This window comes from Macaca thibetana, chromosome 5, assembly GCF_024542745.1.
Source record: "Macaca thibetana thibetana isolate TM-01 chromosome 5, ASM2454274v1, whole genome shotgun sequence".
NCBI lineage: Eukaryota > Metazoa > Chordata > Mammalia > Primates > Cercopithecidae > Macaca > Macaca thibetana.
This window is the reverse complement of record NC_065582.1, coordinates 21,220,463-21,243,761: the sequence shown is the minus strand read 5'-3', so window position 1 is coordinate 21,243,761 and position 23,299 is coordinate 21,220,463. Positions and strand designations below refer to the sequence as shown.

The 23,299-nt window shown below is 38.8% G+C and overlaps 1 protein-coding gene across 5 annotated transcripts in view; it reads left to right on the top strand.

Moving 5' to 3' along the window:
- Positions 1 to 23,299, top strand: part of PALLD (palladin, cytoskeletal associated protein) — a 432,781-nt gene that overhangs the window by 211,941 nt on the left and 197,541 nt on the right. For all 5 annotated transcript variants that reach the window (XM_050791713.1, XM_050791711.1, XM_050791710.1 and 2 more), the window contains 2 exons: positions 2,774 to 2,893; positions 5,208 to 5,550. In XM_050791713.1, the coding sequence (XP_050647670.1) occupies positions 2,774 to 2,893; positions 5,208 to 5,550 (463 nt within the window). The remainder of the gene's footprint in view (positions 1 to 2,773; positions 2,894 to 5,207; positions 5,551 to 23,299) is intronic.

Sequence of the window (23,299 nt, the reverse complement as noted above, 5' to 3'; positions counted from 1 at the left end):
AGAACATAAAATTAATAATAGAACATGAAGAATAAACTAAGTTTTTCATACCCCATTTAAACATCAAATTGAATAATATGCTGAAAGAATAAGGTGTATGTTTTTACAATTCTCGCAATTTTAAACCTGTATTAATATATCTTAGAAATGAGTTGACCTTGAGCTACGCTACAATGCTAACCTCTCAAAAGCTTATAGTCACCGTAGTCCTCAGATCTTTCCTAAGGAACAAAACATTTTGACACAGAAGAATCCTTGCATTTTAGCTTTTAACAAAATCTCAAGCAGTCTGTTAACCAGACTACCATCAGCATCATCAGAAATGGGGATAAGTAAAATCTCAAGCAGTCTGCTAACCAGACTACCATCAGCATCATCAGAAATGGGGATAAGTAAAGGCTTTGGTGGGTGCGGCCAGGGGGTTGATAAAACCTAAGAATGGAGTAAGAAATGGAGTGAAACTCAATGATGCCTATAGGCCATATTACCTGGTAATACAAAAAAAATGCATGTTTGACCCAATAACATAACATTAAAAACTATATAGTTTGATAATACCTGGACAAATTTTGAAATGATAGATAACATGAACTTTTTTCTAGAATCAAATACAACGAACTGCATTTGCCTTTGAAGAGTGAGATTATTAAGGGATATTAGGTATATAAAGGGAATTCAATTATCAAGAGAAACATTTACACTTTATACTTTATTGTGTATTTTCTTTTGCACTTATTTTGATTTCTAGGTAAAATATTAAAATATTTAAAGCTCTCTCCAATAGACAATTTTTTTTTTTAAACATAGCACTTTTACCTACAGTTAGTACTTTTTTTATTTCAGGGTTTAAAACATAAAATGTTTTGAAACAGATTTGCTAATTTGGTCTGAAACATTTGGTCTGAAACGTTTGATCTGAAACGTTTGCTCTTAGAAGAATGTTAGTGAACGAGATTTAACTTATCAAATTCTATGAGTTAGCTGCTGCAACACAGAGCATCCCAAAATTTAGTTGCTTAAAGCAGCAACCATAATTCTGTGGGTGAACTATTTGGCTTGGCCTCAGCTAGGCAGTTTTTGTGGTCTGTGCCAGGCTGGGCTGACTGCAGCTGGGCTCTCTCAGTGCGGCCGTGGTCAGCTGCCAGGATGACTAGGAATGAGTCAGTTAGTCTAGGATGGTCTCTCTTGGAAGGGCTTATGTCTGCTCCATATGGTCTCTTCCTCCTACAAGCTACCACAGCCTTGTTCACCTAAGGGTCCATCAGGGTTCCAAGAGATGGAGCAGAAGCAGGCCAGGCCTCTCAAGGCTCAGAATTGGCCAACAACATCACTTTCACCACATTCTAGGCTAAAGCAACTCACAGGGCCAGCCCAGGTTCAAGGGATGGGGAAATAGACTCTGCCACTTGATGGAAGGAGTTGCAGAGGCACATTACAAAGAGGCACGTCTACAAAGGAAGGAGTAATTGCAGCCATTATTACTAAAAAAATCTACAATACACGGCCTCATGCTACCCCAAAAATATGTGACTAACCGAGGGAATAACTTTGTGGGAATCCAAAATCGATCACTTTTCTTAACATTCGCCCATATAATTGTCTTTATTTTACTGGTACAATATAAGCAATTATTCAACGAGTAAAACTAATTAATACTCTAGATATAGCTTCCTTTCAATGGTAACAGCTAACACTGGCTATGAAGCATTTGCTATATGCCAGGCAATATCTTAAAGCACAATATGTCATATCACAAAAGTAGGTGGTGGTTAGGGTTTGGAGTCTGGAGCCCAACTCGGTTTGAATCCCTATGTTAGTATTTATTAGCTGTGTGACTTGGGCAAGTGAATTAACCTTATTGTGCTTCCATTTTCTACCTATAAAGTGGGCTAATAATAAACTTACATAACTCATAAGATTGACATGATGATTAGATTTAATCTGTGTTAAGTGCTGGTAACAATACCTAGTGTATGGTAAGGGTTATATAGCTGTCAGTTCTTGTTGTTATTGTCGTCATCATCATCATCATCCCCCTCACAATAACCCTGTGATAGTTAATTTTGTGTGTCGTGTATGACTAATACAAACTTTGTGAGGTAGCTTCTATTATTGTCTCCATTTTATAGAGAAGAACATTGAAGTTCAGGGAGACCGACCAAAGTCACAAAGGCAAGATGTGGCAGGGCCCTCATTCAAGCCCAGGCAGCTGTTTTGAGTCTGGGCTTTTCATGCCCTGCAACACTGCCATGCCATTTAATAGTATGTTCCAGAATAGTTGTCTACAGGTCAAACATATACAGGTCATGTTCTTTTTTCCCCCATGGTCAGCATTTCAGAAGAGCTTTATTTTCCCTACTAATTAGTTTGCAGCTGAGCAGACAGATATAAGAGGTAGCTATATGTACAGAAAGAACTCTGACATGCAATGAACTTAACTCCTACATGCAAAGTACAGAGTTACACACTTGCAGACATCTCATTTTATCTTCACAGGTAACCCATTAGGTATATATTATCCCCATTTTATAGACTAGGACGCCGAGACGGCTCTTGTCCAACATCACAGAGTGGGTCTACCTCCAAAGCTTTTTCTGCTAGGCAGAATTGCTAAATTAAATGTAGAGAGATTCTATCACAAACACTTTTGTAAAGTGAATCCGTAATAATCATTACCTAATTTGTTTGTTGAGGAAAGGCAGAGGGTCTCACTTCTTAAAAAGTGACTTCATGGTTAAACTCTGATGAATGATTCTGTTCTCTTCACTTCCAGAGGAGATTTGCACCCTGGTTATCGCTGAGACTTTCCCTGAAGATGCAGGGATCTTTACATGTTCAGCAAGAAATGATTATGGATCAGCAACCAGCACTGCCCAGCTGGTTGTCACCTCAGGTATGTGAGGGGTAAAAACGACGACTAGGTTCTGTTCCCCAGCACCAGTGTGGTTGGTCAAGCAGAAAGGGACTGTCCGAGCCAGGTGTGGTGGCTCATGCCTCTAATCCCAGCACTTTGGGAGGCCAAGGCAGGCGGATCATTTGAGGTGAAGAGTTCGAGACCAGCCTGGCTAACGTGGTGAAACCCTGTCTCTACTAAAAATACAAAAATTAGCCAGGTATGGTGGTGTGTGCCTGTAATCCCAGCTACTCTGGAGGCTGAGGCCAGAGAACCACTTGAACCCAGAAGGTGGAGGTGGCAGTGAGCCGAGATCGTCCCACTGCACTCCAGCCTGGGTGACAGAGTAAGACTCTGTCTAAAAAAAAAAAAAAAGAAAGAAAAAAGAAAGGGACTGTCCCAGGAAGAGAGCTCAGCTCAGCCTTCAGGAATGCTGGCCACTCCAGGAGTCACCCTAACAATCTAAGTTTCATGGTGGAACAAAGGCTTTAGGGGAGGGGAGGAGAGGGAGTGAGGTAGAGATGATAAACAAAAAGATAATGATCGTGTAGCAACTGAACACACATGGAGCTTTCTTTAACATCGTGCAGTCTTGGTCTTGGAAACGATGGAGCTGGTTTCCTAACATCCTCCTGCTAATCTAGAATCATATTCACATTGGAAAGCCACCTCTACATCAGAGGTGCAGTCACTTTCTCAGCAGTGCCAACACATGAGATCTGGAGATACTTGTACAAATAAGCCATTGTCCAATCCACTACTGAAACTTTGGAAAAGGTAATACAAGATAAGCCTTCTTGTATAAAATGTAATACAAGATAAACACAGAGAAGCTGTAAAGGCCTTTGAACTCAAATTTCATTGATAGTGTATATCAAGGATAGTATATAACTAATATGAAAAAGAAAGCAACGTATTATTGAAGCCAGTTTTCAAAAATACGTGAATATTTTCTAAACTCAAAAACTTACCACTAGGGAAGGGAATGTGAAAAAGTTTTTTTTCTTTTTCTTTTATTTTTATTTGACTGTTTTCTACAGTTACTAATGAGTGTTAGCTTACTTTAATTGCCTCATCTCTGCCATTCATCTTAAAGATATCTTTAAAATATGTTTTTGACCAAGCCTGGCACATAATGTGCATAGTAGGGAATCAATAAATGGGTCATTCGTTGAATGATACACACTTGGAGATAACAACTGAATTGTACTTGGATTCCTTCAGAAGAGCAAGAACTTGGTGCTAGGTGGCAGTAGAGACACAACCAAAACTTATTTAGGGACCTTAGAGTGGCAATTGTAAATGCTTTTTCATCTTAATTACGAACAGAAATGGGAGAATCATCTTAAATGGGAAATGGTTTCTATGAAAGACTACTGTAAGTGCTGAAAGAAACCTAAGTGTCAGGATCGGAGTTACAGAGCAAGGAGGACCCTAGCATTTTGATTTCGAGTTGGCTTCAACACTGTCCCATCAAATGGCCACAGCAGGAGTGCAGTGCTTAAACAATATGGCCAAAACCCTGGGCTCTATGAGTCTGAGTGGCAAAAATTTGTGTGTAATATTTTCTATTTGTTTCTGCGGTATATCTGCTATAGGTCAAACATAATCAACAAATATTTTATTTTTGAACTTTTTGTTTACCTCAATAAGCATTTTTGAGTGCACGCCAGGAGCTCTGCTGGGCTCTGGGCAAGGTGCAGAATCTAAAAAAGACGTGATCTCAAGATGCTTTCAGCCTATTGAGGGCAACAAATAAAAATCTCTTTCGTACTGAGTTATAGTTGGAGCAATCATCTAATATGGAAAAAAAATATTTTTATGAGATGATGAAATTTTACTTGGACTCTGAGCTTTACTTCCCTAGCTTTAGATGAATAGCCACATAAAACCTTTTCAGCTTGAGCCAATTTGAGTAATGACAGCGAGGATTTTCAGTCGGGCCCATGGACCAAAACGTGAGAGGACAAAGCATTATTAGTTGCTACTGTTTGTGTTGTCATTTTTTATTTATTTATTTATTTATTTTGCCAAGTTCTATCTTTAGCTCTTGTTTGAAATTTTTAGGATTCGGTAGCTGGGTTCCCCACACGTGAGCTCAGTCAGGAAATGAAACGGTAGCACTCATTCAAAACAAGCTTGAAAGAACCAGGCCCTCCAGCTGGCAGTGCTTCTGCATCAGATGAGAGCAGCACAATCACCTCTTCTTTAACAACTTCACACAACACATGATTCTCAGAAGACTCTGACAGTGTGAAATCACTTGTTGAACTAGTAGCATCTTCTTATGTTTTTCCTCTTTCCCCTTCCTCAGCCAACACCGAAAACTGTAGTTATGAGTCAATGGGAGAATCCAACAATGATCACTTCCAGCACTTTCCACCTCCCCCTCCAATCTTGGAGACAAGTTCCTTGGAATTGGCTTCAAAGAAACCATCTGAGATGCAGCAGGTGAACCACCCTGAGTTAGGCCTGAGCAGGGCAGCCCTTCAAATGCAATTCAATTCTGCTGAGAGGGAAACGAACGGAGTCCATCCCAGCCATGGAGTAAATGGACTGATTAACGGCAAAGCTAACAGTAATAAATCTCTTCCAACACCAGCTGTCCTGCTTTCACCCACTAAGGAGCCACCACCTCTGCTTGCCAAACCAAAACTGTGAGTATTTCTGCATGGTTTTATAATAATTTCCATACCCCTGTTACATTTCCTTTCTGGTGAGAAAAAACTTTTGCCTGGACTCAACTATGTGGCAAGTTGTCCTTGACTCATGTGACCTTTGCTGCCAAGTGGTATCCTTCAACAATAGAAAAGATACCTAAAAATAAAGAAGGGAAATGAAAAGCTTAGTGAAATCTGCCCTTTGCTGAAAGCTGTGACTTGGTTACAGCTATGAAAAATATCTGTGCCCGGTGTGGGCTTCCAGCATACAGCTAAGGATGTAGCCACTCCCCGGAGGCCATGGAAAAGGGGGATCTACTTTGAGCCCTTTATTAAAAGCATTTCCAAAAGTGGGTGTAAGTACTTTACATTTGTTACTTTAAATATTAAGTATCAGTAAGGAGATCTGATATAGACAAGCAGGGAAAGACTAAAAGCTGAGGCTGGAAATTCAGGGTGCAGATCCTGGCAGGGCAATGAAACCGGAGGTAAGCAGGCTTGTGGGCAAGAAGAACGCCTTTCACAACACAGGCTACTTGGCTTGGAATTCCATGGAACTGCATGTTTCCATGAATACCATCTTCACAGTTGATGTCCATTATTTTCTTAGGATGATAAAACTTGCATGAGCTGTTTCCATTGGCAACGCACAGCAGAGAGTTGTAATGAATGGAGCCATTACAATGTCAGAGAGGCAGAAATAAATTAGCTCAAACGGTTCTATCATAGCACAACAGACCCTGAATTACTGCCCTGCCAGAGGTCAGTGGAAATGTAAGAGTCATAGTGAAAGTGTATGTACTCGATGAGGTCACATTCCCATGAGAATGTATTTGCCAGAACTTAGGAAAGCCCCTTCTATTTACCCATATCTGATGTTTTTGATTTGGGGCAGGAAGGGCTTCTTTAGGAGTTATTCTGTATTTCCCTAGCACTGAACAGCCTCCTCTTTTCTCTCTGTGATCAGTTCATTTGTTAGAAATGTTAGAATTTAAAAGATATTTGAATTATTAACACCTTACCTTTGTACATCACTTTATTGTTTACTGAGTGATTTCATGAACAACATTAGACTAATCAAATAACAAAAGCAGTCAAAAGAATACCTTAAGTTAACAAATGGTCAAACAATTTTAGAAAACTAGACTTCTGGACAATCTTGTGTTGCAGATTCAAAAATCTGTCTATTGCTACCCTCTACTTAATGTTGCATTGTGTTCCGGCTCTCTTTTAAGACAGTAGGGCTACTCACTAAGCTTGTACACAATAGCGTGAAAGGTGTTGGTGAACATTTAATACCTATGCGCCGTCTCCATTCAGAGGCTGAACAGGTATAATGAGCTAAAAAATGGTGGCCTTAAAAGAGATTTATGCTCTTGTAGCAGCAACCCATAAAATTAATTGCTACTGCTGACTTCTTTCATCTTTGCATTTTGAATATGTATTTGCAGTGCTTTTAATGAAACAAGGGACCTGCTCTCCAGGGAGAGAAAGGGCAAATGTGTTGAATGACTAGGACTTGACTGTGGTCTTGATTAAGTAAAGTCTATCTACTCTAATGGGTATCATAAATTGTGTGTAAATCACAGGAGGAGCAAACATGAGGAGCTGTTAAGAGGCATCTACAGCCCTTCTTATCTCAGGAGTTTGAACAACTCTGGAGCTTTTAGTTCTGCTTTGCAGCCACGTTAATGGATATGGCAAGGGGGTAGTATCTACAGAATGCAGACAAAACAACTTTGTGTTCATTAAGAGGGTGACAACTTAAGCACAAGTTTAAAGAACATCAGGATTTGCTTATGAGTGAGATTTTTCAATACAAAATAAGATGCAGAAAAAATGGACTTAAATGTGTGAGGCCCAAATAAATGGGTTATTCTCCCTTCATGAGGAAATTTAAGGGAAAAAGTAGAACACCTAAACACAAAGCCCTACAGCTTAGAAACAACATTTACTTGTACTAAGTTTTCCCACTGTTTTTTTTTTTTTTTTCTTCAAATCTTCATGTGTTTAAACATATTCTTCGGGCATCACTTGATTTTTGTTTTTCTGTGTTGCAGATTTACCTGCCATTTAACTAGGTAGAAAATAATATGTGATGATGCTTTTTAAATATATATTTTTAAGTTTTCTAATGATGTAGAATATGTTATTGGATTTTGTTTTATTACAAAATCAATGGATGCTTGATGTGACAATTCAAACAACACAAAAGCTATTAAAGTTTACACTCTCTGCTTCCCTTCTTCCAGCCTACCCCTCTGAAAGGTGTGGCATGGTGTATTATCAGAGCCTTTTCTTCTTTTTTTTTTTTATTATACTTTAAGTTCGAGGGTACAAGTGCACAACGCGCAGGTTTGTTACATATGTATACTTGTGCCATGTTGGTGTGCTGCACCCATCAACTCGTCATTTACATGAGGTATAACCCCCAATGCCATCCCTCCCCCCCGCGACAATAGACCCCGGTGTGTGATGTTCCCCTTCCCGTGTCCAAGTGATCTCATTGTCCAGTTCCCACCTATGAGTGAGAACATGCGGTGTTTGGTTTTCTGTTCTTGCAATAGTTTGCTGAGAATGATGGTTTCCAGCTGCATCCATGTCATATTTTTTTTATGGCTGCATAGTATTCCATGGTGTATATGTGCCACATTTTCTTAATCCAGTCTATCAGAGCCTTTTCTAAAAAAGGTTTGTTCAGTGTTCTCAAAGTTGTATTATTGATAGAGAAATGCTGTTGAATGACATCTACAAATAATTTAGAACAGCATCTGAGTTATTGATGATGAATGACTATAGGTAACTGCCAAGTGAAATTCTTACACATTCATTTTTTTCTTTTCATTCATTGTGGGAAAAGGTGATATTTTATTTGCCTCATATGGTCAGCAGTGAAAAACTATGGTTTGCTCAAATCTTATTTTCATCTGTCTATGATTTGAGTTTCTTTCACAAAAGGAAAGGCTTATATGTGGCGGCGTTATGGCACTTTGTGCATCTTCATCATTTGTAAACAAACTAATAGGAAACAATTTGGAGGGTACAAGTAATAGGAACTAGAATATTTACTCTCGCAATGAATCTGAAAATGGTGTCTGATGTGTCAGATGTCTGGAGGAAAAAAAGATCATTTTCAGGGGGAAAAAAAAAACTCTGAATTTTTTTTTCTCTCTTGAATAGCTCCAATACTGATTGTGGGAAAAGAAAAACAAATTCAAGAATGAAACGAAAACCTAGAAAGGTCATGAGCTCTTTTCTGTAACTAAGCCCAGCCCCCACCCTGTACTGTCCAACACAAGTCCTCACCAACAGACTCACAGCCATCCCAGACCTCCAGCCGCGTCCGTGGTACCGCTCATAAAGTGGAGGTTCCTGGCCCAGTCTGTGGTACCTCTCATGAAGTGGGGGTTCCTGGCTTAGTATCGTGGAGGCATCCACCTCAGCTCCTACATCTGCCTTTGTTTCTAACACTCTGCCTCAAGTATAAGTGGAAGATAATTACATGTAGGCCATTTGGTGAGTCCCAGATGTCCCGCACGCTGGATTTGTGCAACGCCTTACCACCTTCTGTGGGACTGTGAAGTGTGCTTAATCGCTGCACAAGAAAAAATTAATGGCGCTATCTCTGCAACTCAGTGGTTGACACTCATAATCTTTGATCACAGCATGAAAGAAGCAACACAATGCTTAAGTCATAATCTTAACAGGAGGAAAAAAGGGAATGAGCGTAAACCTAACTTATACACTATTCTTTGGTTCCTCGCTGACCTCTCATTACAAATGATGCCTGAAGATTCAAAATTAAGGTAGGGTTCACTGTGAAAAATCTCTGCTTCTCTTTATACCTACCAAAAGATGGACATGCACGGAATCCCTAGAAGTAAACTCTGAAGGGAAACCTGTGAATGGCAAAATGTAGTAGTCCATTTGCCAAGCATATAGAAAGGCATGGTCATGTTTGTCCACTGAGCTCACCTCCTATAGCAGACCAAATAATATATAAATAACAATATGCTACTTTCAAAACCCTTTTGTTACTTCCTTTTTTGTCTTCTTCCTTTGTCTTGTGGGATAAAGTGGGACTCTAAGCCTGTAGACAGCAAAATGAGAACTCCAAAGGGAGGTTACTGAAGGATGATGCGCTGGGCAAGTCCTTATCTCAGGACAGATCAGCAGATAAAATGATGCTTATTTGTTACTCTAGTGCCAAAAATATGTGCATTGCCGTAAAAGTCTGTGTCCTTTTGCCTGGGAGAATAATAATGAAATGATTGTTAAGTGTTTACACGCTAAAGCAACAGCTCCCCTTGCTCTGATTCTTACTACTTGCTCTTACCCCAGTCTCTAAAGAAGAAACAGTATTATGATTTTCTATCTTAAAAGAGTAAAGCGATTTCAGGCTGAATCAACCTTTTCAAAATTACTGCATTTTACAACCTTTGCTTTTCTCTTCTTCCTTTTTCTCACTCCCACCCTTAGATACCCTATTGTTCTGCAAATCCTGTCTCCAGAGAAAGATATATCCTATAAACTCATTCACGTTAAGCTGTTAGGAATTGTTAGTGTCACCTCAGTCCAGTTCTAGGCTAACAAAGAGAAGGACAACTTAATAAGCAATAATAAGCACTGCAGAAAATCAGGAAAATATCATTTCATGAGATGATGTGTTTGAGAGATAGAAGAGGAGGAACTAGCAGCCTTTATCATTCTCTTTATTAGTGAGGTTTTCTATATTTGGAAATTCCTGATGGGTTTCCTCCGCAATCCTAGACACAAATTGAAGTACAAGTTGTTCCCTTGCCTGGAATGTTCCACTCCCCAGAATGTTCCGCTTCTAATGGCTGGCTGTTACTTGTCTTTCAAATCTCAGCTTAATGTCACCATTTCCCTGACCACCCGGTATAAAGTAGCTACCCAGCCATGTTCCAATAACTCATCCTCATTAATTACCGCAAAGCACATAATTATTTCTGATAGTTACTTGCTTTTCATTTTTTTTAATTGCTCCTTGCCTCCAATATTGTAATGTAGCTTTCTGAGAATGGGAACCCTGACTGTCTTACTGCATTGCTCTTTCACTAGGACCCTAGAACAAATAGTAGATGCTCATCAATATTTTTTGAATGAAGCAAAAGCAGAACAAAAAAGAGGAAAAGAAGGATCTCCCACCTTTAGAGCAACCCCCATTTGATCTGCCTAACGTTCTTTTTTTTTTTTTTTTTTTTTTTTTTTTTTTGGAGAACAATGGAGCAATGATGCAATCTTAGCTAATTGCAACCTCTGCCTCCTGGGTTCAAGTCATTCTCCTGCCTCAGCCTCCCGAGTAGCTGGGATTACAGGCACCTGCCACCATGCCTGGCTAATTTTTGTGTTTTTAGTAGAGACGGGGTTTCACCATATTGTCCAAGCTGATCTCGGACTCCTGACCTCAGGAGATGCACCCACCTCAGCCTCCCAGTGTGCTGGGATAACAGGTGTGAGCCACCATGCCCAGCTGATTTGCCTTTCACCTAGATATACCATAGGACTTCTATTTTCAAACCCCATCAACTCCAGAGTTTTCCCACATTACAGTACTTTTCCAACTGACATCATTTATCTTGTAAACCGAATGAGTATGAAGAATTAAATAAGAATCTCATGGGATAGAATTACATTAGAAAAGTTTGTCCAAGTTACTTAATTTGGGAACCCTTTCAACTCCTTCTTCATTTCTTCTGTGTTCTCATTTGATTAGCATCTTAATTTAAAACATTATGAAAAATGAGACATTCGGAAGGACTAGGAGGACATTTTCACCCTCTAGTACATACTTGCAATGTCAGTTGGCCACAGTGCAATCAAACTGCTATTTCAAGGTGTGTGTACTTGACATGTTAACACCCCATCAGATGCCAGACTTGTAATGAAGGGCCAAGAGCTTCTGTGCTACTCCCTTCCTGTCCTGTTTATGTTGGACTGCAGCTTCAACTCCAATGTGTGGCTTTGGCAATGGAACTTACAAAGTTGAACATTATCCCGTCCTTCGACCTCTACTAGTTAGGGTTCAAGATCTCACTATATTACTGTTTGACGTTAGAATACAAATGGTTTCCTAGGTTCTATTCTAATGTAAACCTTACCTGGTTGATTGAAAAGCAAAGCAAAATAAAAACAAAAAAGGCAAAGAGAAGGTAAGCAAAAACAAGTTGGGGCAAAGTAACTAACAACAGGTCAAAGAAATGTAATCATTAAAATCTAGCACTTTTTTTTTCTTAACCAGTATTTCTAATTTTTTACATGTCTGCAATCTGTAGACTTAAATCATCTGTAATTTCTATGGAATTTCATTTATATTCAGTTAGCTAGCCATTACTTTCATTTCTTTTCAATTTAAATTGTTTTTTTTTTTTTTTTTTTGTCTAGGTAATACAATCACACAGTTAAAGTATAAAGAAATATATGCACTGAAAAGTCTGCCTCTCAGACTCAGTAAACAGTTGTCATTGTCTTGTGTATCCTGCCAGAGATTGTTTACATGCCTCTCAAGCAAATATATATATATATATAAAACGTGTATTTTTTCTTTTATTTTTAGACAAGTGCCTACACACTGCATATGCTGTTCTGCACCTTCTGCCTTTTCTATTTAGCAATAGATTTTAGAGATGTTTCATGTGAATAATTAAAAAGTCTTATTTTTAAGTGATTGTATATATTTATTGTATAATTGATTGATAATTCCTTTCTCTATTGTTGCCAATCTAATTTTTTTTTTTTTGAGATGGAGTCTCTCTCTGTTGCCCAGGCTGGAGTGCAATGGCGCAATCTCAGTTCTCTGCAAACTCTGCCTCCTGGGTTCAAGTAATTCTCCTGCCTCAGCCTCCTGAGTAGCTGGAATTGCAGGCATGCGCCACCACACCTGGCTAATTTTTGTATTTTTAGTAGAGACAGGGTTTCACCATGTTGGTCAGGCTGGTCTCGAACTCCCAACCTCATGATCCACCCGTCTTGTCCTCCCAAAGTGCTGGGATTATAGGCATGAGCCACTGCTCCTGGCCACCAGTCTAATTTTTAATGATCTAAGTAATTATCAGAAGTATTCTCTTTTTTTGAGAAAGAATCTCGCTCTGTCACCCAGGCTGGAGTGCAATGGCACAATCTCAGCTCACTGCAACCTCCACCTCCCAGGTTCAAGTGATTCTCCTGCTTCAGCCTCCCAAGTAGCTGGGGTTACAGGCACCCACCATCATGCCTGGTTATTTTTTGTATTTTTGTAGAGATGGGGTTTCACCTTGTTGGCCAGGCTGGTCTTGAACTCCTCACCTCAGGTGATCTGCCTGCCTCAGTCTCCCCAGGTCCTAGAATTACAGGTGTGAGCCATCATGCCCAGTCAAAAGTATTCTTTAAAAAAGTTTTTCTTGTATTTTAGGTTCAGGGATACATGTGTACATTTGTTATATATTTGCCTGTCAGATATACAGATAATTTTGTCACCGGGGTAATACAATTTTTCTGATCCTCTCCCTCCTCCCACTGTCCACCCTCAAACAGGCCTCAGTGTCTGTTGTTCCCCTCCCAGTTTCCATATGTTCTTGTTGTTAAGCTCCCACTTCTGAGTAAGAATATGTGGTATTTGTTTTTCTGTTCCTGTGTTAGTTTGCTTAGGATCATGGCCTCCAGCTTTATCCATGTTGCTGGAAAAGACATGATCTTGTTCGTTTATGTGGCTGCATAGTATTCCATTGTGTATATGTACCACATTTTCTTTATCCAGTCTACCATTGATGGGCATTAGGTTGATTCCATGTCTGTGCTATTCTGAATAGCAGAACATCATTCATCTCCTCACTGTTAGTTAAACATCTGCAAAATGTTGGGTAATGTAGAGTGCTGAAAACACAAAGATGAAAGAGACAAGAGCAGTACCTTTGAATAGTCTATAGTGATCTCTACAATGATTTTGGCAAGAACGTGAACATGCACACACATATACACAAAATTCTACACATCTTTCAGCATCATACAAATTTTGTAGAAGAATGGCCAATCCCTAAATTAGATTCAGTGCATTCCAGATGCCTTCTCTTCCCACTTTAATGTTTGGAAGATACATCATTCAGTTTTTGATTCTGAAGATTTAATATGCACCAGCTTCCGTTTCTGGTTAAGTGGTTTTCATTGTCCGCAAAGGCTAGTCAAATAACAAAGCAATTTCGTAATGGCAAAAGTATAAAGTATGGACCAGAGGGGTCTTCAAAATATTAGGGAAGATAGAGCAGAAAGTTGTTGTTTTCAGTTTGTTGTTATAAAATTATACACACACGCTGAGTCACCAAACACACTGGGTGTTTTTGGTGATAAAGAACGTAGGAGTAGTCACGGGTCCTAATTCTGCAGTACGTGGCTATGTGGGTATGGACTCTTCATAAATACAATGTGATGATGACTTTGCATTTGCATTTCTCTTCCTCCTTTCTCTCACTCCCAGCCTTAGATACCCCCGCCTGTTCCATAAATCTTGTCTTAAGAGAAAGGCATATCCTATAAACTCATTCATACTAAGGTATTTGCATTAGCAGTGTTGGTCTTGGATCACTTTGCAAACAACCCCTCCCTGAAAATGAAAAGTCCAATCAAGGAGCTTCCTGAAGTATAAAATTATTTTAACTAAGGAATAACATTTTGGTGCATTCATCCTCATGATTTTTTTAATGTAAATACTGGCTCTGACACAGTGCCACATTCTTAGATATTAGGCTAATTGTGCTTTGCTGTGCTAGTCTCTTGGTGAACGTAATGTTTAATTATATTTCCAGAAGAAAGCTGAGCTCTACTTTTATGATTAGGAGTCTTATTTGATGTCTGAAATATAATTGGAAATACTTGCAGATACCCTATCCGTGTTTGAAGTGGTACTCAATCATCCGTAAGAAATATCATATGTCCATTTCAAATATTAGGTGTTTTACATGAAGGAATACATGATGATAACAATACTGCTTCAACATATTTTCATTTTACGTAAGTGTGTATGAGAGCTATTTTAGTAATTACAAAGTAAGGTGTAGTCATCCCTACTGAGTAGAGACCTTTTATTTTAAAAGGGGGGTGGCTAAGCTCAGAGATAAGATGAAGCCACATATGCTCATAGATAAAACTACAAATTTTATGGAAAATATGAACAATATAGTGTTAAGTGAAAACAGACAAAATGATATATGTAACTTAATGTCAATTTTATGAAAAAATAAAAAATAATACACTTTAACCAACTAAAATGTATATTATATATTAGAAGGAAATACACCAAAATGTAACCAGTGGTTCTTTGAGTGCTGGAAATTTGGGCAGATTGTATCTTCTCATTAACTATTCCTGATTTTCCAACTTTTCAACGATAATGCTTGCTTTTATAATTACAAAGTATTATTTTAAAATAAATAGGTACTTTTGATCCTTTCTCTTCCATCCTCCTTCCTCCATTAAACTTCAGTTCATCTGACTCTTCATCATGGATGCTTCATGTTAAATAATAGTTGCTTGCTAAGTAAGCTTAATTTTGAGCACATTTGGAAATGGAATGCTCTGGCACTGAATGTTCTCACCTGCCCTGCTGGAGCTCCTTCTAGAAACCAGTGACCTTCAGGATTTTTAGAACTCTTCCTAGGAATCCTTCCCCAGAAAAATGTCCTATATTCCAAAATAACTTTAGTCCTCCACAAACACTGTTTTCCAACAACACCTGCCCCCACCAAACAAAACTCTTATCCCTTTAATTGTACATCTGGGGTGTTGAAATGAATATTATATGAATAAGCTTTTTAAGTATATATGTATGTATGTATTTTCAAGACAGGGTCTCACTCTGCCACCCAGGATGGGGTGCAGTGGTCTGATCACAGCTCATTGCAACCTTGACTTCCCTGGGCTCAGGTGATCCTGCCTCAGCCTCCCAAGTAGCTGGCACTCCAAGTGCACAACGCCACACCCAGCTAATATTTTTGTTTTTTGTAGAGATGGAGTTTTGCCATTGTTGCCTAGCCTGGTGTCCAGCAATCTGCCTGCCTTGGCCCCTCAAAGTGTTGGGATTACAGATGTGAGCCACCACAGCTGGCCAATTTTAAAGCTAAAAGTAAACCAAATACTTTAAAGACCAACATTTACAGTATAATCCATACAAGGCAGGATGTATGAAAGTAGGATGAAAACACAGAAAGTAGGATGAAAACTCTACCCTCAGAGAAAATGGTGAAGGAGAAAAGATGCAATGAAAGCAAGACAAAGATTTCAATTCAAATAACAAGAATGTCAGGAAAGTATGAGATGAAGGCATCTGCTGAAAGAGGAAAGACAGTTGTGGTAACTGTGGGTAATATTATGAAGCATGAAAAAGGAGAGGAGAACTCTGAGAGAGAAAGAATGCCGAGAAAGGAATGTGTGTATTTCCTAGCAATCAAGAGAACCCATTTGAATTTCGAGAGTGTAAACCCACGTTCAATCAGTGAGCATGGTTTCATGACTTTATTTCAGCAATAATGAGCACTGTGAAGAAACAGGACATATGTCATTGGCAGTACTGGCACAGTGGGGATGCTGGGGTATTTAATTAGATGATCTTTGAGAAACATTACTGAGATTATCAGCCAAGCCATGTGTAGGTTCAGAAAAGGAAACAGATTCAACCAGATTACGGCTTGAGGGGAAAACAGAAAGGAGTCAAGAAAATGGAAGTTACACCAAGAATGAAAATGGGGAGTGTCAGATGAGAAAATATGGAGAGGGAGCAGTGGTTGTGACCAAAGAGAGGATTCTGAAAGTTTAAAAATCTTAAACTCTTTCCAAGTGATAAAACAATGTAAGATGCATCTTTTTGAGTGGATGGTTTAAGTGGAAGTTAAGGTCACGGGAGCAGAGGAAGTGGTCAGGGAACTATGAAGCCAGGATGTTAGAAGAAACATTAACATGGATGGTGGCCAACAATGAAGGCAGAAAACCAAATGCTAAATAGTAAAGTCATTGAGAAAAGTGAGGAAATGACCAAGGTTGTTGGTGAAAGCAGGCAAGAGAGAATGACTGTAGGGGGAGTGCACCAACTTCAAAAGAGGAGCAGATATTTCGTAGTGATGGCAAAACTCTTCTGAGAGTTGCCTTGGGAAACAAGGACCCTGCAGAACCCTCCTTGCTCAGAAGGATACTGAGGAGGCTGGAGACATCATCCGGGAAAGCCAGATTTCATTTAAGACAAAGCATTTCCAAGGAAAAGGTTTGAGGAAGCAGAGAGTTTGATGAGAAACAGCCAAGGAATCCCATAGCCAATAGAAGAGATCTAGAATAGGGAATTCAAGGGACAATTGGAGAAGGAAGAGGAGGAGGAAGAAAGCTACAGTGCAGAGTTTTGCACTACAAACCTCTGGATGCTAGGGCAGATAAAGAAATTCTGTGTCAGCATTCCCTCTGTGTTGTGCTGGAGCACACTACTCTATACCATCTATGCTGGGGAGAAAAAGCATCGTCCTGAGGATCACTTGCTGCTATTTCATGAAGAGTGACTATGGTCACTTGTAGTTGGAAGCAAATAGAGCCATTTCCAGTCTAATTCTTACTTATTTTTTAACCTCCTGTTTATTTACATGGTAGCACCTTGATCCATTTTGTGGTTACTAACCTCTAAGTATGACCTTGAGTTGGGCTTTTTTTTTTGGAGTCTCCCTCTCTTGCCAGGCTGGAGTGCAGTGGCGTGATCTCGGCTCACTGCAAGCTCCGCCTCCCGGGTTCAAGCAGTTTTCCTGCCTCAGCCTCCCAAGGAGCTGGGCCTATAGGCGCCCGCCACCGTGCTCAGATAATTTTTTGTATTTTTAGTAGAGACAGGATTTCACCACGTTGACCAGGATGGTCTTAATCTCTTGACCTCGTGTTGAGTTGGGTTTTTATTGAACAAGCCTATTTCCTAATTTGTGTATTTAAAATGATCATTCTCAACTAATGACTCTCTAATTCATATTTGCTTAATTTCATTTTATGTTTTCAACTTTTACTACTAGAGAATTTATTTTTGTCTACTACAGGCTGAAATACATTAGGTTGCCAATTTTTTGCCGTTGATTTATTTTTTCTGCAAATGTGTGAGTTTTTAATTACTACTAATGCATCACCTAATAGTGAGAACATTAGTTACAGGGAGGTTTATTTTAATTGGTTTCTATTATAAGTGTAAAACCAGACAGTTCATTTTCCCAACAAAGCTGAGAGTGACTGTTTCCTCACCTGACTAAAGTGATGATTACACAAGCCTTGTGGATGACAGTGGAGTCAATGTGGTTTTTAAAAAACCTTTTCCGTATATGACAAGGAATTAGATAGTATGTCATTTGATTTTAAGAATGATGAACATATTCTGATTCAGTCAAATGTAGATTTTTCATTTTTCTAAAATAAGTTGGCTGGATAAATCATATGTCAATTTGAACACACATCTTTGCTTCATTATTCAAAGAGAAACCATAATTACGATCAGAACCTCAGATTTTGCTATAGGAGCATACTAGGTCCATGCCTTCCAACCTCCAAATGTGAAGGTTTCCTGGTAGGATGATATTGGCTCCTCTTGCCCAAGGCTGTCGTGAGGACGCACACTCACTGCAAGGGTTTTTTATGGTGCTGAGAGGAAAGACCTTCATAAATATGTACATTTACTTAATTTCTGTATCTGCATTCCCACTGTGTTTTCCTAGAGCTCACTAATCTACACCATCTCAACTCTGAAGCCCTGGGAATGTCTGCTCTATGCTCTGCTCCATTTCACAATGTTCTTTAGGTCTATTTTATTATTTAAATGTAATGATGTGTGTATCCACAATAGGTAGCATTTGAGGGACTCCAGCTGTGAGCCTCTGGATGTGAAGCTAGCAAAACAATTGAATGACTAACAGTTGAATGCCTATCCAAATATTTTCACCTCGCTTTATATATCAGCCACGGAAAAGAGTAGGTGTAGCCATCGACTATTCTTTTTGCTCAGAGAAGTTTATAAATAGGTCAAAAATGGGTAATTATATGCCTGAGCTACAATTTCAAAACCTGCTTTCCTAGTAATTGCCATTAAATGAGAAAGTTGTAAAAGATTTCTGGAAAGACCACAAATATTTTTGTTTCCTTGTTTCTCTCTGTTAAAATAGTTCATATACCATCTGGTTTCAGGGATGTATCATTATGCTCAATGTTTGAAACAAAAAAACAAAAACCCTAAAAGCCATAAAAGGTGACTTGAGTACAACGCAGTGAAAAAGAGCAATCTATCTTGTTCTCTTTAATTTCTAAAATAGAGTTTGTAGCTTAGTCTTCCAAACAGCGCTAGTTATAGGGGCAAATTCTTGCTCCAGGTGACTGTTTTTATGTGCCTTCCCTTCCCTCCTAGCCGCTGCTTTCTTCAAAGGGCATCCTCTAACTCAAATGTGAAATGTTCATGTGCAGTTTTATTCTATCACAAAACAGTTTTACACAGATAGGATGACTCGTGATGAAGCATTCTAGAACCACAGCAAGAGTTTCACTTCATGTTTGTTGTAATTATTCTATCTTTGAAAAGCAGAAATATGTATGGTTATTGTCATAATTAAGACTTCCTGATACTGAACAGCTGCCTTACCAGAGAGAAATGTTAGGAATTTTTTATTTTTACTAAAAATTGTCAGAAGTTTCTAAAAGGAATTAGATGAGTCCTGAAAGTCCTATAACCTGAAAAGTTGATTTACGCTGAGGACCCCATTTTCATCAAGGTATCAACTAGAGAGAAACTTGCATTTGTCTTATTTTATATTATAATGCATCTTGCTTTTCTTTTTCATGAAGTGTTCACTTTCTTTTTATTACTCCAGGTACCCAGGATCATCCATGCTCTCTTTAAGGTGTGGTACACCTTGTGTTCAGTAGACATTTTAAATTTTTTTTCTTCTCTAAGACAAGGTCTCACTCTGTTGCCCATGCCTGGCTAATTTTTTTCTTTTTTGTAGAGACAGGGTCTTGCTTTGTTGCCCAGGCTGGTTTCAACCTCCTGGCTTCAAGCGATCCTCTAGCCTCGGCCTTCCAAAGTGTTGAGATTATAGACATGAGCCACCACACTCAGCCTAGGGTTCAGTAGACACTTTGAGAGGTCAAATAGAGTTCATCCTTCAGGCAGATGAGATGCTGTCCCTTAAAAAAAAAATCAACCTTTATTTTAGATATAGGGGATACATGTGCAGGTTTGTTACATGGGTATAGTGAATGTAGTACCCAACAGGTAGTTTTTCAACTCACAGCCTCCTCCCTTTCTTCCCCCTCTAGTAGTCTGCAGTGTCTGTCATTTCCATGTTTATGTCCATGTGTGCTCAGTGTTTAGCTCTCACTTGTGAGAACATGCAGTATTTGGTTTTCCATCCCTGCATTAATTTGCTTAGGATGATGGCCTCCAGCTCCATCCATATTGCTGCAAAGTACATGATTTCATTCTTTCATATGGCTGCACAGTATTACATGATGTATACGTACCACATTGTCTTTATCCTGTTGACCACTGATGGGCACCTAGGTTGACTCTATGTCTTTTCTACGATGAATAGTGCTACAGTGAACATACGAGTGCATGTGTCTTCTTGGTATAATGATCTATTTTCCTTTGGGTATATACCCAGTAGTGGGATTGCTGGGTTGAATGGTAGCTCTATTTTAAGTTCTTTGAGAAATCTCCAAACTGCTTTTCACAGGGTCTGAACTAATTTACATTCCCACCAACAGAATATAAGCGTTCCCTTTTTTCCATAGCCTGGCCAGCATCTGTTGTTTTTTGACTTTTTAACAGTAGCTGATGTGAGATGGTATCTCATCATGGTTTTGATTTGCATTTCTCTGATGATTAGTGATGAGCATTTTTTCATATGTTTGTTGGCTGTTTATATGTTTTCCTTGGAAAAGTGTCTGTTCATGTCCTTTGCTCACTTTTTTAATGGGATTGCTTTTTATTTGTTGATTTAAGTCCCTTATAGGTTCTGGACATGAGACCTTTGTTTGGTACATAGTTTACTAATATTTTCTCCCATTCTGTAGGTTGTCTGTTTACACTTTTGATAGTTTCTTTTGCTGTACAGAAGTTCTTTAGTTTAATTATATCCCACTTGTCAATTTTTGATTTTGTTGCAATTGCTTTTGGAGACTTCACCAAAAGTTATTTGCCACAGCTGATGTCAAGAAAGTTATTTCCTAGGGTTTCTTCTAGGGCCGCTATAGTTTGACGTGCTATATTTAAATCTTTAATCTATTTTGAGCCAATTTTTGTATATGGTTAAAGGTAAGGGTCTAGTTTTATTATTTTTCATATGGCTAGCCAGCTATCCCAGCACCATTTATTGAATAGCGAGTGCTTTCCCCATTGCTTGTTTTTGTCAGCCTTGTCAAAGATCAGATGGTTGTGTGTGGCTTTATTTCTGAGCTTTCTATTTTGTTCCATTGGTTTATGTGTTTGTTTTTGTACCAGTACCATGCTGTTTTGGTTACTATAGCCTAATAGTATAGCTTGAAGTCAAGTAATGTGATACCTCTAACTTTGTTCTTTTTGTTTAGGATTGCTTTGGCTATTTGGGTTCTTTTTTGGTTCCATATGAATTTTAGAATAGTTTTTCCTAATTCTGTGAAGAATGACATTGGTAGTTTGACAGGAATAGCATTGAATCTATAAATTGCTTTGGGCAGTATGGGTATTTTAACAATATTGATCTTTCCAACGATTAGCATGGATGTTTTTTCATTTATTTGTGTCGTCTCTGATTTCTTTCAGCAGTGTTTTGTAGTTCTTGTAGATATCTTTCACCTCCTTGGTTAGCTGTATCCTAGGTATTTTATTTTCTTTGTGGATATTGTAAATTGGATTGTGTTCTTGATTTGACTTTCAGTGTGGACGTTACTGGTGTATAGAAATGCTACTGATTTTTGTACATTGATTTTGTATCCTGAAACCTTCCTAAAATTGTTTATCAATTCTAGTAGCCTTTTGGTGTAGTCTTTAGGAATTTTCTAGATGCTGAATCATATCATCAGTGAAAAGAGATAGTTTGAATTCCTTTTTTCCCATTGGATGCCTTTTATTTCTTTTTTTAAAAGATTTTATTTTCCCATAAGTTACTGGGGTACAGGTGGTATCTGATTACATTAGTAAGCTCTTTAGTGGTAATTTGTGAGATCTTGGTGTACCCATCACCCAAGCAGTATACACTACACCATATTTATAGTCTTTTATCCCTCGCCCTCCTCCCACTCTTCCCCCCAAGTCCCCAAAGTCCATTGTATCATTCTTATGCCTTTGTGGATGCCTTTTATTTCTTTCTCTTGCCTGATTGCTCTGACTAGGACATCTGTGTCTTGCCTTTCTAAGATGAAGTTCTGTTTTAACTCCTGATGATAGCAGTAAGTGATCTAAATAAATTATAATTGTGTTCCAATTAAAATGGAAAGTGAAATGGATAAAAAGAAGGTACATGTTTTACATTTTGTCCAATTTCTTGGTCTTTTTAGTCGGAACAAAGAAGGAGGATACCAGCTGAGTTTGGTTCTAGGGTTCTGCCGGGTGCTACATCATGGGCAACTATTGTGCTTTTGCTTTGGATCTCAACCTCAAACTCCTGGGCTCAAGAGATCCTCCCACCTCAGCCTCCTGAGTAGCTGGGACTATAGGTGTGCACCACCATAGCCGGCTAAAGTTTTTGTTTGTTTGTTTTTTGTAGAGACAGGGTCTTGCTATGTTGCCCAGGCTGGTCTTGAACTCCTGGGATCAAGCAATCCTCCTGCCTTGGCATCCCAAGGCACTAGGATCACAGGTGTAAGCCACTGTGCCTGGCCTGGGCATCTTCTTAAACATTGATTTTCTCATGACATTGTCCTGCTCCAAAAGTAGTGCCACTTAAAAGCAGGAAAACTCCCTCCCGGAATTACCCATCATTCATTCCACCCTTGACTACTGCTCCCTGGGTTCAATGAACAGCTGTTCTCCTAGGACTTCCCTTCAACATCCTTCTGGTGCACTTTCACCCTCTTCTTCTCCTGGCTCCCTTGGTTCCTAAATGCCATATATTTCACTTTTTATTTTACCATCTCATTTATCAGGAACACATTATTCAGTAGCTTCCAAAGAAAGCGTACAGACCACATTAAGCTTCTAGACCCTGCTTGTCTGAAAAGTGTCTTTATTCTAGCTTCACACTAAATTGACTGTTTGGCTAGGTTTAAGAGCATGGGTTTTTCCTAAGAATGTTGAAGGAATTGCTTCAAATTCTACTTCCTAGAGTTATTGTAGCAAAATTCAGTGCCAGTCTGGTTTCTGATCCTGTATATGACTGATTTTATTTCATTCTGAAACTATCTCTTCACCTCTAGTGCTTTGAAATGTTGTGATGATATGTAATATTTTTCAGAAATTATAGAAAATAGTGGGCCCTTCCAATCTGAAAATATTCATGTGTATACATTCTGAAATTTTTCTTATTTTTTAATTTCTTCTCCATTTTCCCTGTTCTCTCTTTATGAAACTTGTATTATTATGATAATAAAACTGCTAATTGATGTTCTCACTTTTTTTCTTGCCTATTTTTATTGTACTTTCTTTAGACCTCTTCACCTTTGTCTTCCAGACCTTCTGCTGAATCTGTTGTTTCTGCTATTGTATTTTTAATTGCCAAGAGTTCTTTCTGATTCTCTACATTCTTTCATGGCATTCTGTTCTCTCATGGATGCAGTAGTG